This window comes from Vidua macroura, chromosome 2, assembly GCF_024509145.1.
Source record: "Vidua macroura isolate BioBank_ID:100142 chromosome 2, ASM2450914v1, whole genome shotgun sequence".
In the NCBI taxonomy this organism is placed as follows: Eukaryota; Metazoa; Chordata; class Aves; order Passeriformes; family Viduidae; genus Vidua; species Vidua macroura.
Genome location: NC_071572.1, coordinates 5,887,939 through 5,915,364, shown reverse-complemented (window position 1 = coordinate 5,915,364; position 27,426 = coordinate 5,887,939). Strand labels below are relative to the sequence as shown.

Here is a 27,426-nt window from a genome sequence, read left to right as displayed (position 1 = left end):
CAAGGACAGACCCAATTCTTTGTATTCAGGTCCCTGCTCTTATTAGCCAGCTCTCTCATCAATTCACAAAAACAGAGGGAATCAAAAGTTTCAGGTTTTAATGTGTTAATAAACAACATTTTAAAAAAGACAAGAAAGGGTTTTCATCAAAAAACGAAAGAATAAAAAACCCCAAAAAAACCCCAACAAACCATGATATTTGTAACAAATTCTTACAGTTTAAGTTACATTATTGAGTTGGTAATGTCCAAACAAATTTTCTCTATAGTATCTCTAGGCTGTCAATCAAACTTCAACACAAGTTGTAAAGCCCTGTAAATTTTCTCCAATAGCTGCTGCTATGGGTCCTCATTTCTCCTCATTATTGAAATCTCATCAGGTTTGGAGGTTACAGAACTAAGAAAACAGTGTTCCACAAATATGTACATATTAAATCCAAGTAAAACAACATTTAAAACAAGTTTAGACCAGTACATTTCCAATTAAGACAATTTTTTTATACTTTTTAAAATTCAGAGTCCAGTGTAGGATAAGCCTGCACTATAAAATTCACAATACTTGATGTGCAAGGCATTTTTAATGAAGAATAAACTTCTTCCAGTTGTACTTCTAATTTCCCTAAGAACACTTTTTGTTTTCTTACTTGAAATCGGGAATTATTAAAAAAAATAAATCAGTTAATCAAGAAATCAATGCTGTCAAGTTTACAGCCAAATGGTACAGGAAACAGGCAAAGTGCCATCCACGGCATATCCTACATTTCCATCACTACCTCCCACGGAACTCCATCACACTGTTAGGAATTGATGCCACTATGAGGGCCACTCATTCTCAGTGAATACCACTGCATAAAATACTGTCTGAGGCTTTCTCCCTCTCACAAGGACTAATTAGGAACTCAAATTATTCTTATGAGCTTCTTGCATAAGATAATCACTGTCAGAATCCAATTCTTCTTCATCTTCTGGTGTCTCCTCAGCCGGACGTTTCATGCCCCGCTGCTGTGAAATGGCCAAGGCGTATTTGATGTTGTAGATGTTCCACTCACAGCTGTAAAAATAAACAGGAAAACGTTGTTTTCCTCCTAAGATAAAAACAACTCGAAAAGAAGACTGTCTCAAAAGTTTTAACAGCACACTGTCATCCCCCAGCTCACTCCAGGTTTTTGATTTGGACTTTCAAATGTAACAATACATACAGTTTTGAAACATCTTCAAAGTGACGCTGGATGCTCTTCTGAAGGAACTGAATCACAGGGAGCAGCTTCACTGACCTTGGATGGAGAAAACATGCAATTTGCAGTGCAGTTCATGCTGACATAAGGAAATCTAGAACTCTTCTATACTCTCAAGATTCTAACAAGCATACAACTTCAATGCCAACTTTTTAAGATAATCCTAAAGAAACAAAAGCTCTCTGCTTTTGACTCTGCCCACAATGATTACACTCAATTCAGGAAATATATTGTGAGAAATATTTTTTATAATGTCCAACTGCATCTTGAAGAGCTAATTCTGCTTGCTGCAGCAATGACAGTTCCTTTCAGATACTACAAGACTTTCTCAACAAGGGGGAGTTTGTTTTAAATTGTCCTCTTCTACTTTAGCAGGAACAAAAGGAGAGATTTTGTTCCAGTCATTTCAGTAACTAAAACATTAATACCCATGTTGAAGCAAGGGAAGAGTTACACAATGCACTGTTTTTTAAATTGCAGGGCTCCTTCTCAGATTACCTCTCACTTGGCCCATTCAAAATTTGTGAATTTGCCTGGGTTTGTTCCTAGAAGTCTAAAAATTCCACATAAGGGGTGGGCTGAATATAATTCACAGACCAGGCTTGTGTAGTTCTGAAGTACTCTGTAGGAAGGCAGAGTACTACCAGCTATAATAACAAGCTAAGTCTGTAAAAATGCAATCAATACCTGCACATCATCTTTCAGTTACATTTAAGATTCATAATTGTTTAAAAACACAATTGCCAAAATCTTACTATCACTCTTGAAATCATTATGCAGTTATTGCCTAAGCAACTCAAGCAAGTTTTACCTGTTGTATTTGAAAAATGTTTCTGTAATGTATCTTCACAAATCCAGTAACATATTCCAATTCTGTCACACACACTTTTTAGAATCTTTTTAGACCTTTAAGATCAAGTCCAAACTGTAACTTTTATCATACAGAAGTTGTAAAACTGAAGTGTTCTAATTGTAGTGCATACATTATCTAGAATGTCAGTATATGTTAAATAAAAGCCTTAAACTAACAGGTTTCTAATTTTACTATCCTTGTAATCATTTTGACTTTCACGAGATCTCACCTTGTTTTCAGCTTCTGTCCATGCAGCATAAGCAACTTCTGAGCCCAAATAAGATAGAACTCCAAGTGACAAGAGGTCTCAAATGCAGAGGCCAGGAACTCCAGTAACTTCTCCACATACAGGTCTGGCAGTGATGAGCAGACAACATCAACTGTGCAAAAAGGAAAAAAAGCCCATGAACATTCAATAGAGTTGAGTTACTATGAAAGAGACCACAGGAAAGCATAGGGGGAAGGAGAAGAAAGCAGCATTTTGGCAAGTGGTGGATATTTACTGCTGTATTTCAGGGTACAGTACCACAATCTGTCAGGGGACAAAGGCTCCTCCTTTGAACCTTCCAAACACTACTGTATTTAAAAGCAAGAAATTAACTCCTCCCTCTCCAAATTCTTCCTCCTAGCAGAATACTCTCTCCAGCAGCTTTCCTTCAGAATTTTTACTTCCACCCTTTTCTCTTCTTTTCTGTTGCTGCTCCTGACTTCATCCAAATTTCTGTATTCAGTGGAACTAGTTATGCACAACAATCAGAGGCAGTGATACTTGAAAAGACAGCAAAGTCACCTGCCCACACACAAAGTGTCTGAATGATGTTAGCAACAGCACAGCACAAAGAAACACTATTCAGAAGCATCCAAAATAATCTCATATATAACTAAATGACCTCATTAGATATAATCCATTCTCAAAAACATCTTTTGCTTAAGAAACAGGCACATAATCATTCTGTTAAGAGGGGATTACAACAGCCTCTCCTCAGTTGTACTCTGGCCTTCCAGTAATTTTCTAAGCTCTCCACCAGGTGTTCTGGAGTATCAATGTCTTTTCTTGTGCTGTCAGTCCCAGAACCAGCACAGTACTCGTGATGTGGTGCCACAAGTGCTCAACAGACAAGATTCATCACATTCCTCAAACTGCTGATTACATCCTTGCTACTGGTTAATGGTCTTCATCACACAGACACAGTGCTAACTCAGGTTAAACCTGATGTGCCCCTCCAACATCAGCTGCTTCCAAGAAATGACATCCAAAAACTCTGCCTGCACCTTCTCAGCATCAAATTCCATGCTGAGAAGTCACTAAATAAGCACGAAGTAGATGGGCAAAATTTAAACATAAATTAACACAAAAAAGTCTGCCTTTACATCTCAACTTATCTGGGCTCACACATGTCTGTTTACAGTTAGCTCAGCCCAGTTTCATGGCAGATCCACTCACCTTCACTGCTAGGGACAGCCTCTATCACCTCCTGAATTAATTTCTTTTCATTCAGCTTGAAGGCCATGACAATAGCAGTAGTGTATTCCTTCTGCCTCAGTGTTTTGTGGATATTGCTGGGTGTGACATCAATATCCAGCTCAAAAGGATCAAAAATTAGTCCAGAGTCCAGGGAATAGAGCAGGAGACCCTCTGTGGTGGTGGCTGCCCAGCTTCGTCCTGGAAGTGAAATAACAATATTTAACAACAAAGAGGGGTGTTCTAGAATGGAAAGGGAAGAGTAATGATAATCCTCCAGTACTCTATTCTTTCACATGTTTTATATGGAATAATAATAATAAAAAATCATAAATTAACTGTTGATACTAACCTGTAGGACAGAATCGCACACAAGTCACTCTTATTTCTGGTTTAAAGTGTCGATAGCTCATGTCACCTAAAAGAGAAATTTGGAAGTGATTTAACAGATTCACCACAAGTTCAGAGTCTAGTAATCAACCCTGGCTATGGTTACTATTACCATTAAATAACGTGCAGCATGGTAAAACCTGGCAAAATTAAAGACTAGGTAAGGAAGGCACAGTCCACGTCCAAGAGATCCTACAGCTTAAGTGGCGAGACCAAATTTTGTAATCCTGATGTTAAAACTGAGTTAAACAAGTCAAACCCTTCTTATCTGTGTCAAAGGTTCTGATGCACATAAAAGTAGAAACAAGAGAGCAAAGCCAAAGCCATACCTCTTTTTACTCCAGGAAGAGGGATGGCAACACCTTCGTCACCTCCACCGCCTTCATCAATCAGAGCCATGCTGCCAAATTCAGTCATTTTTCTCCGATCTAAGTACTCCTGGAAAAACATGCAAGTTCCATTCACTGCACTGAATCTCTTCTCAAACAGCAGTACTCAGTTTAGACTGTGGTTTCACATTATTATAACTGTGTTCTACTCTAGAGATGAACTGTTTGCTTCCTCAGCTGCAGCCCTGCTCTTTCTGCCCTGCGGGTTCCATAACTGCACTGTGCTAATGCAAGGACTGTGTGGCCAGAACACTGCAAATGAGATTTTAGGGACTTCACAATGTAAGTGAGATTTTATGGACCTCCCTGGTCCCCTTTTCTAAATACCCATCCCCTCCAGGATTCTGTTTCAGCTTGTTCACTTTCTTTCAAGCCAGATGTTGAGCTGCACCAGCTCATGAACTGCTGCTGACAAAGAAGGATAATTGGAACCACAGCCTGACATGAATAGTAATCATTCTTCCTGCTAAGGGGATGGTGAAAAGGGTTACTGGAATTTTTTTCCTTCTGATGTTTTTTCATCATTCACTTTACTTCTGAAGGAATTTAATTTGGCATTTGGCAATATACAGAAACAGAGTTTATAAAGGTCAGTGATGTTGTTCTGTGTCCACAGAAAAAATCCTTCATTTCTTTGCTAACACAAACTGACACCCGGGGAGTTAGCTTAGTACAAAAGGTTGGTAATTTAAATTTTCACTTCCATTTTAAGTCTAGTGCCAACTAACTTAGTATGCTTGAGAGTTCTGCCCATTCAACACAAGCACACTACAAATCTGGAATTAATTCTGTTCCAAGAGGAATATTTCCTTCCCCCTCTCCTGCACAAAAATAAACCCATTCTTTAAGAAACATTCATTAATCACTCTTAATGAGAAGTTATATCAAAAGAAAGTCTTGTGGGGGTGAGGAAATCAAAAAAAAGACTCCTGTGCTCACATACCTCCATTGCATCTAAAGAATGGTTGCACGAAATTTCGAATTTTTTCATAAGAATCTGTTCCTTGACATTATATATACAGACAAATTTTGACAATCCACCTGCCAGAATAGATTGACCATCTGCTGAATAGCACAGAGTTGTAAAAGATCTGGTAAAGAAAAAGAGAAAGCAGTTTAATTTCATGCTACATCTGAGCTAAAAGACACGAGTACAATGTGAAGACTCAGAAAATAACTACTCCATGGGAAAAGTGTATCATTCACATGGTATGTACTTCACACACACATTTACTACAAAGCATTTGGTGATTTACTATGAATCACAGACAATTTAGAACTTCAACAACTTTTTGAAACATACTTCTGAATCTGAATCACAGCTCAGTCAATGAGCTCTCAACTACATAATTCATGGGACTAAAAAACAGTCAGAAGAGCTACAGAAAAACCAATGCCATGGCATGTTTGAAAGACATGGTTGAGAGCTCACCAGCAAAAAATACTGCTATTTTTCCAAAAAGTTATTGTTTCTTTTATTTGTTTTGACTGGAAGCAATATGAAAAAAAAAGGGGGGGGGGGAAGAGAAGAATAAAGTATTTCTCTGATATGATTACAGAGAGCACACAAATTCAACTTGATTTTAAACATTAATTCACATGCATAGCAACAGGTATTAAACCCCATACTTTAACTACCTTCTTTAAAAATGTAATAGTTTCTACACACTAATGGTTGTATACTAGTATTTCTGTAGGAAGACCTCCACTAAAAAACTAACCCATAGCAAATTAACACCTTGGCCTGAGAAGCTTAATATTATGTTGGCAACCCAAGTTCCTAAATGATGAGAAAGAACACGTGCTCAGAATGATGCTGACCAGTGAGAACACAGGCAACTACAAAAGGGAAGCATCTAGATGTCAGGCAGGCTTTTAAAATCCAGCATCAGAACCAGAAATATCTGAACAGCAGATGCACTCTGCAATGTAGAAAACAAATTGAAAAACAACTCAAAAGTAACCCAGCGTAGCACCCTCTTGTCACTGCAGCCCCCTGGACGTACTTGCCCTTGGCTGCCTGCTTGGCAGTTATTTTATCCAGCTCCTTCCTCCCCATCTGGAGATCGTGCCTGCCCTCAATGGAGCCAGTCTGCACTGCATTTTCATGATCCCAAAATGTTATCTGGCCATTCAAAGCAGCAACTGCAAGCTCCTTGCCATCAGGACGGAAGGCAACAATAAGAACTGTAAAGAATTTAATAACAGTTAAACATGCAGTCAGATGCTTTTCTAAGAAAATACCTTTAATTTTTCTAGGATCTTATCTCAGCTATTAGAAAAAGTTTAAGAGTAAAAAGTATAATTGTATTTTTTCCTGTGGACAACATACAAATGTTTAGCTAATTATAAAGCTGAGCTAGAATTAAATTAAAGTATTTATTGTACTGTTAACCAAGCACAAGAGTGAAGTATCTGAACTTCTGACTTCCATTTCCATGAATGAATCTGTATTTAACATGTTCTGTTGTTAACATATTTTACACAGTATTTTTATATTTGATAAAAGATGAGAAATGAAACAAAAATTACCATCTGAGTTTATTATTAATGTCTCCTTAGTTCTCCAGCTGTCTAACATATCCCATAATTTTACAGTTTTATCCCAAGAGGCACTGGCTAGAACACACTTCATTGGATTAAAGGACAAGCTGCTGATGGGACCCTCGTGACCTGCTAAGACCTAAAAAGAGAAGAAAAAATAACCTGAAATTAGGTGAAGAAGCTGAAATCTGTGTAGTCTGCATTCAGTAAACTCCAGATACAGCCAATAAACCATGCCTGACTCGTCCTCACACATTTGAGGTCACTTTTGGACAGAGGGCATGATACACACCAGTGATGCTCAACTTCTTATTTTCACAAGTTTTAAAAAAATTCCCTGAAGTGCTACCACTATACAGGCACCTACAACCACTCCTATGCACACACTTTAGGAATGCAGTGTGCCATTTTCCTCCCTCCTTTCAAAATCAGACCAATTGTGAAAAAAAAAGTCATTGCTCTGAGAATTAGTATCTCCTGCAGCTGGTAACACTTCAGAATAAAAACAAAAATAAAAAACTGAGAGTAAGAGTAACAGAGATTTTAATTTCATGGAGTTCCTGCTCCTCAAGAAAAAAAAATCAAGGCAAGAAACTAAACTCAAAACTCTGGAGATCCAGTCAATATATCCTGAGTTACTGAAGTGAACTGTATTCCATGGCTGTGCCAAATTAAATACGTGAATCACTGAGCTCTTCTACTTGTACAAGATGTACAGGAATGCTTAAGAATTGAAAAAATAATTGAAAAATCATGTCCCTGCTCTGCTCCAGCAAAACCCTTCATGAAATCTGTATCAGTTTTAATACAACAACTACAATTTCTTCATTACCTGCAGAAAATACATAGAAAAGAACATCTCTGAACAAGGGAAAGATTCTCATGCCCATGTGTTAGCTCAGCAATACTGGTGCTACTTCATCACTAGGAAGAGCTCATTACTCAAAAACTTAAAAAACTATTTCCCACACAAATTCAGGGTGAGCTCCATGCAATAAATAAAAAAAAAAAAAGGCTGAGAGCAACATAGTGTAGCTCCAGTTTTTGAATATAAATATACAAAACACTTCATGTTGTATTGAAACCCCCCTGACTAATCCCAAAGTTGCTGAGTAGCACCACACTCCACACAGTGCTAAATTTAAGCCCTCCCAACACTCTGGGTGCTTACATCCAGCAGCCTCCCACTCTGCATTGACCAGATGAATATTTCAAAGGAATCCTGGGAACCAGCTGCCACAATCTCACCGCTGGAGTCCACAGCTAAACAGGAGAACTGACTTGGTCGTGGAGACGTAAAGGTACGGAAATTCCGGTACCTATTGAAGAGGTGAAAAGAAATTATGAGAACATTTTATGTAGATTTAAATGTGTGTTTAACAAGTTTATTTACAAAAGGAGTTCATTTGTTTTGCAAAGACTTCTAAGCTATGTACAGAAAAAAAAATATTGTTTTTATAAAATTAGATGTGATGCCTCAGCATGATTGCAAGATCCAAAAGAAGTATGAAGAACTCTGCAGAAATAGGAGACAGAAATACTCTGAGGAGCTTTCTTCTATTAAATAGCATGTGCCAGTTTTTTGGAAACATGGGCTGTTTACACACCCAGTTCTGTGCACAGCTGTATTATATTATGGAAAGTGTTGTTAGGCAAGTGCCTTCTCCCCATTTGAGTAAAGCCAGACAATGATTTTCCTGGATTTCCAGTTTCTTTGAGGAAAGTTCTTCCAGAATTTTCTTCACAGAAACTGGAAGGAGTAAGAGAATTCCTAATTACTATCTAAATTTAAATCAAAGGCTGAACCAAAAACCAGTAAGGCAGTGCTGCTCACCTTTATGAGACTTCAAACAAGCAATCAGCAATTTGCTGCATTTTGGGGGGAGTGTGAAAGCTGAGGACTAAATGAGACACGAAAGCTTTCAGGCAAAGAGCTACCTGTGCAGATCAAAGGCACGCACTGTTCCATCGAGGGAAGCACTCAGAATAACATAACCAGTGGAAGTGAAAGTTACAGCAGTTACACCACTGTTGTGTTCTGTAAAGGTGACAAAACAAAAGCTGCTTGAAGTGTTCCACACTTTCACCTGCAGGACAGATAAGAAAAGACTTCTCAGAATCTTCATCATCAGTAAAGAGAGAAAATAAGGGTAAGGCAGCAGCAGGGTAAAGAAAACCTAATTCTAGAACTCTGCAACAGCATAAAAGTCTTTCAGTAATAGCAGTCAAGAGGCCACAGCTTCTCATTAAACCTCTTAAAGACATATTTGCAACATAAAAATCTAACTGGAGATAGACACAAAGTTGAAACAAAGTTAATAAAGGAAAGTAACACTCGGTGAGCATCTTGAGCTTCCAAGCTCATACTGTCAAATAAGACTGGTGTCAAAATCAAAACAAACTCTAAAGCCATTAGAGAAGGCACAATTGAGATAATATTCCAGTTGGGTTTTTTTGTTTGGTTTTTTTTTTTTTTTACTGAACAAAAATGTTATGCATTTAGTTTTCTGCAGTTTGAGACTTCTCAGTTTTGGCCAATTTTCATCCTGAATGGCAGAAAGTGACATACCTTTTTCTGACATTTAAAAGTTTTGATAGGACATCAGCTACTACTGTTGTCCAATTTATGTGTCAAGACATTGTGCCAAAACACCTTTTAAAATAAAAGTACCTGTACACACAGCCTATAATTTCAATGCAAGTCATCCATGAGAAGTTAATTTATTTTTTAAATAACAAGCTTCTGGAATGGCACACTTAAACAAAAAAAAATGCACTTGCATAAATCATTACAAATTAATTTCATATCAAAAAACAATTATTAAAAGGGCAAGAAATTGGGTGGCTGAAGTTCATTCATCCCAAGATATCATGGGACCATAAATAAATTAACATTGATGAATTAGTTACTTTTGCATTTATGGTGACTGGACCTGTAAAAATTAAAAAATCACCTCCTAGAAAGCCTAAGTGATGCAATTTGCAACCACAGGTAGTAACAAAGCAAACTATATATACTCTAGAGAGAAAAGTCAAAACATTTAAGGAAAGAGAGGATAAAAATTTATGACTTTATAATAAGAAAAATATGTACCAACTCCAGTAACAGAGTTTTCTACATAAAATGGAAAGTCAAGCTGCTTAGTACATTATTAAAAGTTCACATTCCAGCAATACTGCCTCACTTACTTTGCCATCCTCCCCTCCAGTTACTATGTACTGTCCATCTGGAGAATATGCCAAGGAAACCATGCTGTTGAAATGGCCCTGCTGCTTCAGCACGTAGGACTCGCTCTGCCATTCCCACACCAGGAGCTGACCCAGACCTGTGAGCACAGCAGGATTAACCACAGCCATCAACACAATGACCCTGCAAATGCAAGCCACAAAACACACAGTGGCAAGCAATGTCAAAAAAACCACAAAGGTTGATGCAGACAAGTTGAATTCTGCATCTTCCAGTCCCAGTAAGAATTTTTTCCTTTTATAACTTTGAGACAATTTCCCCAAAAATTTCCTCCACGAGCTGTTACTTGAAATAATGTTTTTAATACCACAACAGCAATGCTATCAACCCATTGATAAATGAGCTGGAAAGAAAAGCAGGGCTGCATATAAGAGTAAAATTCTGGGTTTCATGCAAACCATTATGGATAGGGTGGGAATGCTGGTAATATCCAGGCAGGTTTCTAAAATACCATGGGTAACACGTGGCAAAGTGAGAGAGAACAGCCCAGAATGGAAGCAGAAATTAACTACAGGGGATCTGGGGTCTCCCTAACTCTGTTAAGAACTTTCCTATATAAAATATGTATTTTTTCCCATATCAGCAAAATACTTTCCTGAATCATCAGAATTCTGTGAGAGATTAACCAGTGAGTGATATTTTCTTTACTATAACTAGACACCACAGATATAAGACTATCAATTATTTAACATCTGGAGTCAAAACTAGCAAGGGGAATTTGGGCCTCATGTCTACCACATTCCTTATTTTTCCCATGAATACACACCAAAAAAACCTGACAAACCTGAACATCCAAAGGCAATCCAGTCACCAGTGCAGTTGATAGAAATAGAAGCTATCCTTTGGTCTGAAATGCTGAAGAGAATTAACCAATAAACAAACTTGTGTGTTAAAACTTCAAGTCTAATATTTATTAATGCTGTTCAAGCAAGTTGTTTGATTGTTTTACTGAACTTCTGTGCCATTGTAACATCAAAAACCACAAAGTTCATTCCTTTGTTCCACTCCCAAACCATCAAACGTTCCTTATTCAGAATGAAGGCTGAGTATCTGCATCCCAAAGATTCAACAGAGTAAAACTCCTCAAGTTTAAGAAAATAAAACAGGGTTTTATTTTGGAAGCTGTTTAGCTGGCATCCTACAGTTATGGAAAAGAATATGATTTGATTTCTCAACTTAGACACAATTTACACATAATTTTACATATGCAGAACTTTCTAGCTAATATTTTCTATACAGAAACTGAAAATATTAAAATGGACAGAGTTAAAGAAGTCTAGCCAACAACCAGAAACTCCTGAGTAGTTTCCTTATTCAGACCTCATTTTTCCAGAATAAGGAGAGGAATTATATTGTATTTATTACATAAATTTATGGTTCTGCCTTTCTAGAAATTACAGTATTAAATAGACAGTCATGTTTTAAGATTTTTGTGCTCTTTTTATTTATTCATCACTGCTTAACATGATGGGTTCTCATTCAAACAAACACAAAACCCCCACAAAAAAAACCTATTCCGTTCTCCCACAAAAACCAAACCAAATATAGAGACAACCCCATAGCTCACCTCAAGGAGTGGATCAGATTGAAATCTGGAAGCTCATGGAGGTGAAAGACTCCAGAGGCAAAACCAGTGACCAAAAGGTGTGTCTTCTTGTGATAGGCTGCAGCTGTCAGGTTATTAAAATCTCCCTCTTTATTGAAAAAATACCTGGCATCCAAGAAACAAGAAAAAAGGTGAATGTTGAAAAACAGGGTGTTGTTAGAGCTGCATCTCCAAGCAGCTCACCAAAGAGGCTGATGAGCCACCTTTATGTCATCTCCTGAAGTCAACCAACCTCTTCTGCAAGAAACCAAAGCCTCAAGACTTAGAGAGAGTACTGTAGTAAAGATCCCATTTACAATTTCTGAGTTACAAACAACAGCACACCACCAGCCAGTATTTCTTATATTGTTAAAATTACACTTGTTATTCTGAAAGGTAGTGAAGGTAGTGTCCATCCTATAATCCAAGGTAAGACACACAGGAGTTCTACCAGAACTACTTAAAATGGGATCTGCAGTAAATTTCTAAATCCTGAACAGTTTTATACTGCTTTGAATAAGTTATAACAGATTAAAAAAAAAAAAAAAAATAACAAAACAATACAATAAATCCCCATTGCAACTTGGATTTTTGATAACTGAAAACCACTTACTTCGCAACACGTGAATATTTAACTTTATTTCTAGTCTCTTGTTCACTTGGATCAGCTTTCCCATGAATTTCTTCACCCTTTGGCTCTTCAAGCAGCTCTTCATCATCTTCTGCTGCCTTCTTTTCCTTTACTGCCTCTTTAGGGGGCATGGGCTTCAAACCATCCAGCTCAGTGTCACACTGCCACACACACAGAGCTGCATCCTGGCTAATTGTGTACAGCTAGAATACAAACACACAAATTATATTGCCCAATACCTATTCTCTGTGCTCTCATAAAATATGAATATGGACTTGCAGAAGGGTTTGCAAGTGTGCATTCTATTCTCAGGACAAAATCCAAGGTGCTTTGAACTGGGAGTTTTACTTGTCCTGAGAACTGGTGAATTATTTGCCTGCCCTCAGAAAAATTCTGCAAGGATCAAAGGCAATTTCATTACCATTAGTCAGCATTACAGCTAATCTAAATTATTTTTTCGTATTTAAAACTATAATGTTTTGGGGGAGCAAATTTAAATACATAATTATGACAGAGCAATCAAGAGACACTTCTGTATTTTCTAAATTCTGAGATATTGTCAAAATAGTCACCTACAAATAAGGTTCTGTTTCCACTATTTTAATACTAAAATTCAAGTGTGTTGTGTGATTATACATACATCTAGGCTGTTCTCTTCAAAAAAGCAGGCTACTATGACATCCTTATGGCCTCCAAGAGAGTAGTAGATCAAGTTTGCCCATCGTTCTGCTCCAAACACCCACGTAGACATGTCCTTGCTCCCCACTGCAAAGCATCTGCAAAAGGAAAATAGAAAAGAAAATCAGAACACTGGACTGTGAAACTCTACCCTGGGTGGAGAATGTTCTGAGCTCAAATCCACCAGCCACCACTTTAATTTTACAGACACGTGTTATAAACTGTGGTTGGTGACTGGAGCAGAGGTAGAAGAGGTTAAAACACATTCAAAAGGTCAACCCTGCTCACATTCCTAAGATATGTTCCGTTTATGAATTACTATGCATTTACAAGTAAGAATCCACTGTTGATTCCCAATATGTGCATTTTTTTTTTACTTTCTGGTCTGTCTAATTAGTTTTTTTAATTAAAGACAGAATTTTTAAAGCTAGTACAGTACTTCAGAGGAAAGAAAATGGGACTGCAAGGTGCATTTAAGTATCAACGTGTGCAGGTAAACAGTGCTTCAATTTAACAACTCACTTGGAATCATCAGTCCAGTCAATACAAGTTGTTTCATCATATGGGCCATAGTAGGTTTTGTCCAGAACAAATGCATTAAATTCTCTTTTCTTCCCAGGAGCATGGTACAGGTAAGCAAGATTGTCTTTTGTAACCACAAATTTCCTGGCATAAGGGAGGGAAAAAGACATAATTGCAGACAAAGCTGATAAAGCAAACAACTGTTTAGACTGCAATACAATGAAACAATACAATAATAAAGAGGTTCCTGCACTACTGAAACAATAAAAATGGATTGCTTTTGAATGAAAAACAAAGTATTTGCAGATTGATATTATCCCCCAACTTAAGCATTATAAAAGAGAAAACCATCAGGAAGAATCATGGAGGTTGAATAATGAAATTCTTATTCTCAAAACCTCGAAACAGAAGGAAAAGTTCAAACACTCAAACTAGGATATTCTACTTCCAAGGCTTTGCTTTCCTTCTTTTCTTCCCCTCTCAGTTTTACAAAGTGACCCTCATCAGCTCAAAATCTCCCCTCACTCGTGAATAGGGAACATTCCCAGATTGGTTAGGATGTCTTCATAATCACAACTAGTTTATGGGGCAGTTTCTGCTGGTTTGTTCTGAAGCATGCACTCTCTACTTACTTGCCATCAGGGGAAAAGCTGACACTGTGAACTGGCTTGTGAAAATAAAACTGATGTATCACACATTTCCCAATCAAACTCACAAGCAAGGCCGCTCCCTCTGTAAGGGCAGAAAAAAAAGGATCACGAGAGTAACTGCCTTCCCAAAGAAATCATAACCCTAGCAAACCTTCTTTTCTTAAAGAGTAGTGGGGGAAACTTTTCAAGACAATGTGCTTAATATTATTTAAAAAGAAAAAATACAGTCCAAATTATGAGACACTATCCAAATTCTGTTTACAAGTTATTTTTAGAGTTCTGTAAATAAAGATACCTTCCCCAAAAATTCTAACGTAATTTGTAAAGCAGATCACTTCTAATTTTGTGCTAAGGTTGAACACCTAGCAATACATATTTCCTTCTGTCAAAGCTGCGTTTTTACTGAATTCTTTTACAAAACAGATATCTCTTTGTGCAGGTACCTTCATCAATTAGAATGGCAAGGCTTCCATCTGGAGAGAGCCCCACGCACACAATATTGAGCCGTGTAGCCAACGGCAACGTCTCACACTTGTTACTGCAACAAAAACACAGAACAGTAAAATGGGAACAGGGATTTAGGAGGAACTTCTTCAGCATCAATGAAATATGGCTTGATACCTTTGTTAAGACTACAGACAAAATTTAATGTAAAAGCCCCACAACTTTGTTTAGCTGTCACGACCCCATGAACACCAGCTAGGTGGGCTGTTCTGTGCAGGGCCAGGAGCTGACTCGATGATCCTTCCAGTGCAGCACGGTCTGTAATTCTACAGAAGGCTCCAGACTGGAACGCAGGCACAGCGAGCATGGATCACAACTCTGGCACACAGGAAAGGCTGACGATGCTCTTATTTTTGTTATATACAAGACAGAAGCACACAAAGAAACCATACAACTAAATCAAACACAAATATATTTCTTCCTTTTTTTTTTTTTTTTTTCCCTCTGAAATACATCTTTACATAATTCCTCTGCTATTCTCCTCATGGGTGTACCTGCATAACACCGTGACAGGTACTCCACCAGGCAGGCTTCTACCTTTTAATGTTAAAGCAGACGCTTTCCAGAATATTTTGGCAGGCCGAGCATCCCAGAGAGCCCCATGGGTCGGGCTCCACAACCTCCTCAGAGCTTTATTCCCCCCAAAACCCCCGCTCTGGCAGCTCCAGGCCCTTCCCCGCCCCTCTCTCACTTCTTGAGGTCGAAGAGGGAGATCCTGTTGCCGACGGGGCTGAGCAGGGAGTTGCCATCGCGGGTGAAGCTGAGGTTGCCGCGGCGGTACACGGTGCCCAGCAGGCCGGAGAACTGCGGGGGCAGGAAAGGGCAGGGTTAGAGGGGCTGGGGAGATGGGGATCGGGGGAGATGACGGGGAGATGACGCTGGGGATCGTGCCGGGGATCGGGGGCCGCGCTCACCCGGTACGCGAAGCGCATGGCGGCCACACGTGGGGAGCGCGGCCGCGGAACTGCGGCGCTGAGGGGCGGGCGCTGGGCCGCGATCCACACATGCGCCGGGGAAAGGGGCAGGAACGCGGGGAAGGGAGGAAGGGAGGGAGGGGAAGGGGGAGGGACGGCTGTCACAGGCTGGTACTGGCCGCAGCTCCCGGGCTGTGGCACCGCTCTCTGTCCCCGTCCTCAACCACGGGCCCGCCGCCACCGCCGGCCGCTCCCGGCTCCTCCAACGCCCGCCACGAGCCAGGGGAGCTCTGGTTCTTTTTAGTAAATATATTACGGTATTAATACTTTCTGGTAAGTGCCTCGGAGTGAATGTGAGAGCTGTTTAATCTGGAGAAGAGAGGGCTGAGAGATCTCATGAATCCATATAAATATATCCCAGGCGGGTGTCAGAGGATGGTGCCAGACTCTTTTCAGTGGTGGCCAGCATCAGAATGAGGAGCAGTGGCCGTAAAATAAAACACAAGGAGTTTCAACTCAACATGAGGAAGAATTTCTTTATGTTGACGGTGGCAGAGCTCTGGAACAGCTGCCCAGGGAGGGTGTGGAGTCTCCCTCTCTGGAGACATTCCAGACCCACCTGGATGTGCTCTGTGTCACTGCTCTGGGTGACCCTGCCTTGGCAGGGGGCTGGACTGGGTGATCTCCAGAGGTCACTCCAACCCTGACTGTTCTGTGATTCTGTAATAAGAGTGGAACAACGCTGAATGCCCAGTGCATAGATGTGAGAGGTTTCTTTTAAAGCAGTTTTATTGCAGTGGAAAGGATGTTGGTGGTTAGTTTAATTCTTTACAATGAAAGTGTAAAAGTATCGCGAAAAAAATAAGAAAGAAAGAAAGGGAAGGAGCGGGTAAGAGCAGATAGCGGAAACATAACAACACCCACGAATCTAGTGATGAGACTTGAGTGTTGTCATTTCAATGTCCCTTGGTCAGAGAGATGGTCACAGTCTCAATCCTTTGGGGATGGGGGCCCACAGAACAAAAATTTCCTTGTGTTATGTACATTCAGATTAGCATTGGAACACCCAGATCCCTCCCCAGGAAGGGAATTCTTCATGTCTGATACAAGACTGGGGCACACACCACCTGCTGAAGGTGTCACGGGCTGCTTTGGGGTCCTTGGTGGTCCTAATCCCCCTCTCTTGGTCTTGCCTGCTCCATGACCCCACTTCTGCACCTGCACTGGGGGTTGTGTGGCCACCATGGACATGAACAGCAAAACTGGCACCAGAAAGATGCTGCCCTCCCTTTTGAATGGCTATTGGTGTTTGAGGCTTAGCAATCCATTAAATCCTTACTGTCCATGCTCCTTCAGCTGGGTCCTTGGATAATCACTCACAGGTGTTAGTGTTGCAAAATGTGGGTGGAATATATCAAAATTAACTTAAGTCAGGATGTTCTTTGGTGATTGATCTTTGTATACTTCTAAGCCTAATCAGCAAGGAAGGAGAATTAATCAGTGGTACAGAGAGCAGCATCCCTTAGTTATGGATATCCTGGAACTAACAAGCTTTAAGGATGAAGTAAATCGAGATATGAATGTATGTCTTACATATATTGCTAACTTGGCAAAAGAGGTCCAGATATCCTATAACTTATTTTATAATAATACATAATTGTTATTAATAATAATATAACTATTATTATTATTATTATTATTATTATTATTATTATTATTATTATTATTATTATTCTAAAAGTCAGGCCTACAGGGCAAAAAGAGCCTGCCCAGGTGAAGACCCTTCCCTGGAAGATGCACAGAAATCAGCTGGGATTACACAATTTGTGTGAAAATTATTAACCATTCATAATAGAAGGGCTGCACCTGGGAGGTTGCCAACACTGAATTTCTGTGTATAAATAACAGCAGGAAAAGTCTGAAGGGGTGTGCTGGATTTGTGGAATACTGTGGAGACTCCAGGAATACTGTGGAGGCTCCAGAGGCTGCAACTCTGAAATAAATAAATAATCAATGTCTCCCTCAAGTGTGTAATGGCACACCAGGTAACAAATCTGATTTTTGCAGACAAAAGCAGCTGTGGTTAAAGCAGATGAAACAATCACTCCTCCAAACCAAACAGAACTCACAGCAGCAGAGAAACTGATTTCTTTTTAAAACATGTATATTTAGAACTGTAACGCTTACAATTTCATTAAACAATCTTAGTACAATGTGTTTAATCTAACAGTATATTACAGAACAATGTGAAAAATGATTTAATAGCAAACCATGAAAATGGAATTAATAATACCTGCAGTGTCAAAGTCACTAACTTTTTACCTTTTCCAGTCAAAGAATCCCAGCAGTCATTTGCACTAAATGATGCTTTGGGTTTTATCCAGAATAAAATGGTATGATTTCCACAGAGAAAGGGCATTCCTTCACAGAAAGAAGATGCATAATAAGAACATTTTCAGCTAGCAGGTCTACTTTATACATCTAATTAGAATTTTTAAATAAAAAATAAAGTAAAATGTTTAGACCAGTGCAGGGTGCCTATTCATTTTTTAACTTATTTGTGGTTCTTTTTGGAAAGAGGGTTTGTTTTTTATTTCCCCTTTGTAATTTAGCAGAAGAAAAGAAAATAATAACAATGAGTTTGTCTAATGAGCAGCTCCTCACTTAAGTTTTACTGACAAGTATTTGACATGGGACTGTTTCCTCTGTGGAGTCTGTTGACAACGCACCATTATAGATCTGCAAGTAGAAAAGGTCATTCTCACATTAAATGCACAAGTTTCAATATCAGAAGCAGGACATCAGAAGAAGTTGTAATTTTTCCAGTCACAGGTGAATTTGCAACATTCACAAAAATTACACTTTTTTTTTTTTACATTTTTTGTATTTACATTTCAGATATAAATAATGAAATTCTTTAAGTTACATGTTTTAACTTTGCTTCACGATTATTCTACATCTGCAAGCTTTCCTGTATCAAACCAACCTCCTTCTTTCATCATGAATGCACAAGTCTGGCCTCTAATCAGTAATAATTACACTAAGCCTTTATGATGAAAGGTTGACTGTTCAAGTATCACATCATACTGAAATTTTTGCCCCAACTTAAAAATTGGGGCAGCAAACCAAGCCACTTGGAAATAGTAATAAAAGAAATTAATCTGGGAACTCAATAAGCCAAATAATTTATAATTAAATTCTATCAATATCTTTCTTTGGTAAGAAATATGCAAGAGGATAACCCAAAGCCCACCCTAAAAAAAAAAAAAAAAATCATATAATATGTGACATCACAGTGTCTACTCTGTGAAGGTGAAAGCCTCAGAAAATTAAGGAATTTTATTCAGTTAAGATTGTTTATAGCAGTTGCTCTTCCATGCATCTAAGTATGCAAATGATGGAAGTTTAATATAAAATTGCAATGGCAGGAATTAACAATGATCAAACAAACAAAATAAAAGCAAACTAGAAAAGCAACTGTTAGACCAGTGAATGTGTTGTTGTATGTTCTGTTATGTTTCTGGCACATGTGTGGAAAAGCCTGTAAATTATTACATAAAAATTCAAGATTTGGATAATTACATCATCCAATTCTACATTCTAAAGTATGTAGGAAGCATGACACAAATCTCTCAGCTGCCTGACAAAAATAAAGAAGTGGTCCAAAGATTTGGATTTTTTGCTTCTTGTTGCCCTGTGTTGGTTGTTGTGATGCAGGGTTGTGACTGCAGGAAGAAAACCCAATAGCTGACACAAAACATACTAAAGTGGCAATATAAACTAGCTGACACAAGCCTCACTGTACATTTAAATTGATACAATTGTCTGGTGCTTCCATGGCCAGTACACACCGAGTGCCACAGGTCTCCTTGGAGTTAATGTTGCAATGAAGACTGAGCAGGTCATTATCCCATAAAGTGCTTTCATATCCAGTTCCTAACAGGTTCCTGGTCTCCACTCCGAGCTGTCACGTGACGTTGACCTCCAGAACGTGGTCGTCCTTGCTGGGAATGACCAGGATTTGCATCCCTGTGCTGCTGTTGAAGACCTGGCCCGGGGAGAAGGGCTGGAGCCGGGGCATGGGCAGACCCTTGTGCTCCCCACTGGCTGTGGAATGCAGGCTCCCCCTGCTCCTGATGCTGCTGCTGTCAGCCTGCTCATCCACATTCTTGTCCACAGACAGGTTATCGTTTTCAATCCAGCTATCTGTTTGAGAACAAAAGAAAAAAGAGACCTTTATTCTACCAATTAACTCTAAAAGGTCATTTCAGAGCTCCGACAGTCACCTTAACACATGTTCACAGTTATTGATCATCTCTGCTGAGGTAACAGTCTGTGCACACTTTTGGCCAGCACCAGATGTAACAGAGTGAATTACACTGGTTTAGGAACTGGCTGGATGGCCGGGCCCAGAGAGTGGTGGTGAATGGTGCAGCATCCAGCTGGGGACAGTCACCAGTGGTGTCCCTCAGGGCTCTGTACTGGGACCAGTTCTGCTTAATATTTTTATAGACGACATGGATGAGGGCATAGAGTCCTTCATTAGTAAATTTGCAGATGACACTAAGCTGGGAGCTTGTGTTGATCTATTGGAAGGAAGGAGGGCTCTGCAGAGAGACTTAGATTGGTTGGATGGATGGGCAGAGTCCAACAGCATGAAGTTTAATAAGTCTAAGTGCCGAGTTCTACATTTTGGCCACAAAAATCCCCTACAGCGTTACAGGCTGGGGACAGTGTGGCTGGACAGTGCCCAGGCAGAAAGGGACCTGGGGTGCTGGTCGACAGCTGGTTGAATATGAGCCAGCAGTGTGCCTTGGTGGCCAAGAAAGCCAATGGAATCCTGGCCTGGGTCAGGAATTGTGTGACCAGCAGGAGCAGGGAGGTCATTCTTCCCCTGTACTCAGTGCTGGTGAGATCACATCTTGAGTGCTGTGTCCAGTTCTGGGCCCTCAGTTTAGGAACTTGAGCGCGTCCAGAGGAGGCAACAAGGCTGGAAAGGGGCTTGGAACACAAGCCCTGTGAGGAATGTTTGAAGGAGCTGGGGTTGTTTAGCCTGGAGAAGAGGAGGCTTAGAGGTGACCTTACTGCTCTTTACAACTTCCTGAAGGGAGGTTCTAGACAGGTGGGGGTCGGTCTCTTCCACCGGACAACAACTGACAGAGCAAGAGGACACAGTCTCAAGCTATGTCAGGGAAGGTACAGGTTGGATATTAGGAAAAAAAAAATTCACTGAAAGAATAATAAAGTACTGGAATTGTCTTCCCAGGGAGGTGGTAGAATCACCATCTCTGGATGTGTTTAAAAAAAGACTGGACATGGCACTTGGTGCTATAGTCTAGTTGAGGTGTTAGGGCATAGGTTGGGCTTGATGATCTTAGAGGTCTCTTCCAAACTCATTATTCTGTGATTCTGTGAAGGAAAATTTCAGTAGCATGACCTCACATCTGTCACAAGCTAGAAGGATGCAAACTAGCAGCTCCATTGACAAAAGCTATGTTGCTTCTATGAGTGAATTTTCACTGCAGCTCTGGGACTACTCAGTACAGATAAATACTCTACATGACTGTGGTAATTTGAACTCTGCATCTAAGTGAATGGCCTACATTTTCAGCAGTACTTTTATTTCACATTCAATCCCTTGAAAACTGGGAAAAAATCACAATACTAATGAAGACACACAAAATTTAGAGAAAGTGGAACTGCAGGATTAGAGGGCTATCAAACAGTTTTCACTTGATTATAAATCAAGTGAAAACTGATTTGCATACTAATCTTTAAAGGAAACATAAGAGAACAATGCATTTATTATTCCTCCTCAGAGATTTAGGTGGCAACCCAAATTTGAAGTTCCCCTTAGAGCAAGTTTCAATTTAGGACTGTGAGTGAAGTTAGCAAAGACACCTGTGAGTACCTGGTCCATATACTGTCAGTGTATTTCTTGCTTTGCTTTTCTCTTTACACAAGAACACAGGAAAAGCAGAGTAATTTCTGTAAGTAGCCACGTGGTCAAACTGGCCTTACCAGCATCAAGCTGCATGGAGTGAGCAGAATGGTGAGGGAGGTATTTAAACAATCTGACATCAGGGAAAGGCAGATGCCCAGCAAACAGCGGCATCACTTCCATGTGCACTTTGTGAGTTGCTCGAGGTGCTACAGGCATAGAAATCACTCCAGAGCTTTTTCCACAGACTGCCCAGTTACTACTGTTGTCAACAACTGCAAGAATAAAGAGAAAACACTATAAAGTTCTTCTGTGAAAAATGCAGAACCCTCAGGATGATTTTAAAGCACTTTGAAAATCTGCATTTTAGCAACATCTAAAAGCCCACCAGCTTTTATGTGTGAAGAGCTGTGCAAGGTAAGAAAGGAACCATAGTTGGGCCTCAAGCATGTATCCATCCAGTCTGAAGAATATTTCTATTCCACTGGAAGGAAGATTAATGAGGAGAAAATAGACTATTCCCAGTCTAGCAAAATGAAAACTGCTTTACTAAGCAGCTGTACCCACAATAAAGGAATTTACGCCACAGCAAGTCTGGCAAATGTTATTGTCAAGAAAAAAATAGGGGGAAATTTATTAAAATGCTTAAGAAAAACAGTCTTACCTTCATACATAAGTTTTGTTGTGCAATATCCATCTGATTCTGTTAATGCTTCATCTCTGTCAACCTCAGAGAGCGCAACAAGCCGGGTGATGGACACCTCTAAGGAGCAGAGTGAGCCTGTTTTACAGTACTCTGCATCCAAGGGTGGGAAGATTTCAGTTTTCACATGGTACAATGTCTGTCAGGAAGAAAACAGTGCTGTTATCAAGAAAAAAGGGGTGGTTTATTTATGTTTAAATTGAACTGGACAATGGGTACAGTACCAACTTTACACAAAACAGACACATCCTGTTAAATCTTCTTAATTCAATAATCACTTATAAGTAATGTTCACTTCATTATCTTGCTCAGTTGAATAAAATCATAGACATGGAATCCTGGAATGCTGTGCATGGCAGTAGGCAAACAAACACCTGAAATGTTGCTCAATGCCAGTTTGCAACAAGCAGGTAGAAAACATTGAAAACAGACAAAAGGATTTAAAAAACAAGAGTATTCTCATGATGCTGCTTTTTACCCAAGCATCACAAAGGGGAACACTGAGTTTAGAGATGAGATTAAATAATGTTGATAAAACTTTCTATTAAAGGAATTCTACCTAGCCTATGAGCTTCCTAGCTTATCAAAGGAATAAAAAGTTTGTCCATAAAGGGGAAGAAGAAACATTTCAGATAATGGCCTAGAAAACCCTAAATATTTCATTAGAGGAGCTCATCTCAAGCACTGCAAAAAACTACTCAGATGCTTTCAATAGCAAAGATTATTTTGCAAATTGCAATTTGCTTTGGAGAATACAATCTTAAGCCAGCAGGGAAAAAGCAGCTCAGTAAGTTGCAGACAGATCTCCATGGCACAAACCCAGGAAGGTGAGAACAGTAAAAAAATGGAACAGGATTGAGCACAAGTTACAGCCCTCACCACATTTCTATGGCAAGGATATGATTCCACAACATCACATAAGGCTGCAGCTCTGTCACTCATAAACTGACTTTCCAATGAATTCTAAGTACGTATCAACCTCATGATATAAACAGAATTTTTCTAATAGATTTCTTGGTTTTCCCTTTTCACTTCTTAGGAAACCCATATTCAGTTAAGATATGCTACCCTATGATTTAGAAGAGTACTTACAAAAAAATTTTCCACTTGGAATTCATAAGTGAACGGCTTCAAGGTAAGAGACTGTTCTTCAGAGGTAGCTGGACAAAAGCTGACTGAAAACAGGCACTGCAAGGAGAGAGGAAGCTCTCTTGTCCACTTCAATTCCCATACAAAGAATATTGATTGCTTACTGTACACAACCTGAAAAAGAATGTTTTAGAGTGTTAGCTGCTTCCCCTGAGAAAGAAGGGGAAATGCACACATGAATATATGTTTGTCTGTTCTGGCATTGGTACAACTCAAAAAATCATTAGGGAAATATGCAACAAAATGACTAACACTGAATCTTTTTGACAATGCACATCCTTTTAAAAGGAAGGATCCATTTCACTGTCAGAATCAAATGTTTCAAGAGGAGACACTTCACATTCAGTGAAGTGAAGTTCAATTTAATATTGAAAAATATTTTAATCAAAAGTCAAATCTAATAATATTATTAATATGTTCTTATATACTTTTTCTAGGCACCAAGAATGAACACTTTAATATCTTCAGACAAGGCTGACAGAAACTTCAGGGTTGCCCGGGGAACTTGTGGATGCCCCATCCCTGGAAGTGTTCAAGGCCAGGTTGGATGGGGCTCTGAGCATCCTGGTCTAGTGGAAGGTGTCTCTGCCCAGGACAGGGGATTGGAACTTGCTCATCTTCAAATCCCCTTCCAACCCAAACCTTTCTATGAGTCTATGGTAAGAAACTGTTCTGGAACTGAACAGGTTTACAGCTGTATTTAATTGGAAAACTGTCTCTACCTGATTTTTTTTTCCTAAAACCCAATGACAAACTGCAACCATAAGATGAATAAATTGAATAAATCAGCAAGTGAATTTTACCTGTTGAGATGCAGGGTTGAGGGGTACCAGCTGCAAATCTGTACACTCAGCAGAATTTTTTAGGCTGTAGTCTGAAAGCTGGAAACAGAGTTCTGACAAATTCTGTACGCAGACTTGCACATATTTCCTGAAAAATGTGACATAGTTTTTTTCAATAAAAACTGAAGAGTTACACTGGAAGACTCCGTGTCCATAAAACAAGGCTGTAAAACATCCTCTTTGACATTAAACAAAACCAAAGAACTACACACCAACAGGATAACTGGGTTCCTCCTGTAGTCTTATTTCCAAAACCACAAATTTGTTTTATTGTCATGAAAGAACACAAGAGGAAATGCACAAGCTTCCAGGGGGAAGATAGTAAAAGCCCAATTTATATATTAAAAAAAAAAAAAAAAAAAAAAAAAAGACTGCTATAAATATGAGTTATGAAACCTCATACAGCTCCATACTTTGTAAGAAGGAAGGAACAATAAATAAATAATGAGTACATTACCGTTTGCCAGCTGACAACAAGGAATGCTTGGCATTAAAGGGTATGCAGAATGTTAATGCAATAATAGTGGAGTAAATCGACCAAGGACAATCAATGGTCACCTAAAGGAAAGAAAGGAACACAGTTCTTATTTGCAATGGTCTTTGGCACAATGGTTTTGCTTTTTTTCTCCTTTCTAAGTGAAACTTTTCTCATCAAGTGTCTATATCTAATGTATCCAGGAGGGGAAGAAATAAACATTTTTAAAAAATCAGTATGTAAAATCTAATCTGAAAAAAAGAACAGGATTTTGTTTGCCTGTGAGTGGGATATGACATCTCAAAGCAGCTTTTCCTCTAGGAACTGACATACCCAGTTCTAAAGACTATAAAAAAAGGAAGGGGAATAGAAGAAAAAAAAGAGGACACCAATGGCATGTCTGACACCTTTACCCCTGGTAAAGGTCAGTATCAAATAAACTGCTATAAGATCTATTATTTTAATGTCTTTATAATAATTTAATATATTAAATACAAGCTCAAAATATTTTAAAAAAATGCATTTAATGTATATTTGTTTTAAATTGAAGCAGCACACTTGACTTCATCTTTCCCATGAATCAGAAGCTGGAATTAAAAGAACACCATGCTACCTTTTACAAAGACACAGGTACCCTCCATGCTTTATAAACTGTGTTAAAACACTAAAAGTTAGATTACTAGCCAAGGGAACAGCTGACAGTTTTTTAACAACAGTGCATATTTCTGCTTGTATTTACAATTTCTTTACATTTTAACATTCACTATGATTTTTGCATATATGTATTTTGAAAGAAAATAAGTTCCAAACAAGCAAGTTCCCCCTCACTTCTATTTAGTGAAGTGTTTACTCCTGCAATCAAATACATTTCATAATAAAAAAGTTAAACTACATCTTACTTTTTGATCAACAGTAGCCATGCAGTTGTCCTGTTTCTGCTTCTCTTTGTTTTTTCTGTGATTTTCTTTATTTTTAGTATTTCCCTTCTCCACTGCAGATTCTGTGGCTGATGGCAAATACATGACTTCTAGTTCAAATTCAATCACATGGTAAGCAGGAGCCACTGGCAAGCTGATGCTTGTGATCTTCTCAGATGACTGAATCCTTAATGATGACTCTGAGATCTTTTCTATAGATGTGTAGAATGGAAAAAAAGAAAATAATAGAAAAATATGTGGTGCCATAACCACTTCCCAGCAATGTTTGCAAAAACAGCAATGAGAAACCATGTTAAAAAACTCCACAGTAACCTCTGCAAAGCAGCTATACTCTGCACATGTTAAATATTTAACTTCCCAGGAGTAATGCTCTATCCTTATTTAACTGCAGGAAAGTATCCACCACATTCCATGTAATAAAAGGCTCCTATTGTTCAGGAAAGAACTGAGAGGGCAATTTAACAACAAACTTCAAACCAGCTAAAGAGCTACTTTAGCCCATCATAAGACACTAATTCAAGTTTTTACAAAGTCAAAGCACCTTGTTAAGTTTCATCATTTCACTTCAAGCAACCTTGGACACACATGCAGCAGTTTCATCTGCCTTCTGGATTTCATCAATGGAAGTAAAATTATCCAGCTATGTTTGTCAAAGTTCACACTACTACTTTGGGGGTGAAAGTTTAAGAGCTTTCTTGCACTGAAGTTATCAGTTGCAAATCCTTAAAACTGTTCTTAATAATGACTATGGACAAACAGTGTCAGTGTTCTTAATGCTGTAAGTACTAATCTTCAGGATGACTGAACTTGTCAGCCTTTTAAAGATGATTCCTTTTCAGTTCCTGGCTTACCTCTGGTGTTGGAGTAGATCACAGCCTTGCTCTCAGGGTGGTACAGGATGGGCATGGCATCCGCGTTGCTCAGCTGCAGAGTGTCCCCGCTCTTCATGGTGTAGTGACCAGTGGTCACTGTGAACTTCACCTTCTGGGGAATGCCAGCCAAAAGGCTTTCTGGAGGACAGAGCAGGAATTGTTAACAGATTCCAGCACATGGTTACAATGCACTAAGGCTTGTTAGCAGACAGTTGGTCACACACTGGGGTAACTTACAAGTGTGGGGTTTTGGTGTTATGGGACACATTAAGCCCAGCTCAGATACAACTTGTGGGGAAACCACTTGTTTCAACCTGAGAGCTCACACCCACTGCATCTTGGATGGCTTAGATGAGCTGTCTCTCTAGCACAGATTTCAGTGAAATACAATAACCCCAAAGAATTTACTAAGCTTTTAAAGCTCTCCAGGTTGCAGACAGCTCTGTATTTTCACACCTGTGATTCCAGTCACACCCACATGCTGTATTTACATGATCAGCACAACAAGAATGCCAATGTGCACACAGAATCACAGCTATCAGTTTCACAGGGGTCCCTAATTTGATTTATGCCCAATATGCCTGTCCTTCCTTATCCACACACTGCAACCTGGAGTGCCAGCACAGAATTCGTATTAACTCCTCAGCTGCCACACTCAGTAGCCTGAAAACAAATCATTATTAACTTCCATTTATACACTCTAATAAACACTACAACAATTAGTGTTCACCTGTCCCTGAAATCAATGGATGCATTCAGTATTCATTTTTAATAAGTTTATAGCCTCTCTAGTAGAGAATCCCACTTCTTACTTATTTCTTGTAAATATCAAAGGGACTCTAGCATTAAGTTTGGAGGAATTTCTCCACAGAAAGGGAGAGTACACATTGGAACAGGCTGCCC

At 39.2% G+C, this 27,426-nt stretch overlaps 2 protein-coding genes across 2 annotated transcripts in view; both read right to left on the bottom strand.

Moving 5' to 3' along the window:
- Positions 1 to 83: 83 nt before the first annotated feature.
- Positions 84 to 15,665, bottom strand: PWP2 (PWP2 small subunit processome component). Its single transcript, XM_054004523.1, has 21 exons — positions 15,604 to 15,665; positions 15,381 to 15,493; positions 14,629 to 14,723; positions 14,168 to 14,267; positions 13,536 to 13,679; positions 12,976 to 13,111; positions 12,318 to 12,538; positions 11,687 to 11,830; positions 10,904 to 10,974; positions 10,062 to 10,198; positions 8,811 to 8,959; positions 8,044 to 8,191; positions 6,861 to 7,011; positions 6,335 to 6,515; positions 5,272 to 5,419; positions 4,269 to 4,377; positions 3,902 to 3,967; positions 3,532 to 3,750; positions 2,317 to 2,467; positions 1,199 to 1,273; positions 84 to 1,050 (listed from the first exon to the last, which is right to left on the bottom strand). Exons 1-21 carry the CDS (start codon positions 15,619 to 15,621, stop codon positions 891 to 893), a joined length of 2,736 nt encoding a protein of 911 aa, XP_053860498.1. The 5' UTR covers positions 15,622 to 15,665; the 3' UTR covers positions 84 to 890.
- Positions 15,666 to 17,749: 2,084 nt separating this feature from the next.
- TRAPPC10 (trafficking protein particle complex subunit 10) overlaps positions 17,750 to 27,426 on the bottom strand; it is a 38,110-nt gene continuing 28,433 nt past the window's right edge. The window contains exons 16-23 of the mRNA XM_054004415.1: positions 26,503 to 26,661; positions 25,613 to 25,842; positions 24,696 to 24,796; positions 24,200 to 24,326; positions 23,340 to 23,510; positions 22,209 to 22,386; positions 21,625 to 21,819; positions 17,750 to 19,809 (exon numbers count right to left, since the gene is read on the bottom strand). Of these exons, the coding sequence (XP_053860390.1) occupies positions 19,571 to 19,809; positions 21,625 to 21,819; positions 22,209 to 22,386; positions 23,340 to 23,510; positions 24,200 to 24,326; positions 24,696 to 24,796; positions 25,613 to 25,842; positions 26,503 to 26,661 (1,400 nt within the window). The 3' untranslated portion in view covers positions 17,750 to 19,570. The remainder of the gene's footprint in view (positions 19,810 to 21,624; positions 21,820 to 22,208; positions 22,387 to 23,339; positions 23,511 to 24,199; positions 24,327 to 24,695; positions 24,797 to 25,612; positions 25,843 to 26,502; positions 26,662 to 27,426) is intronic.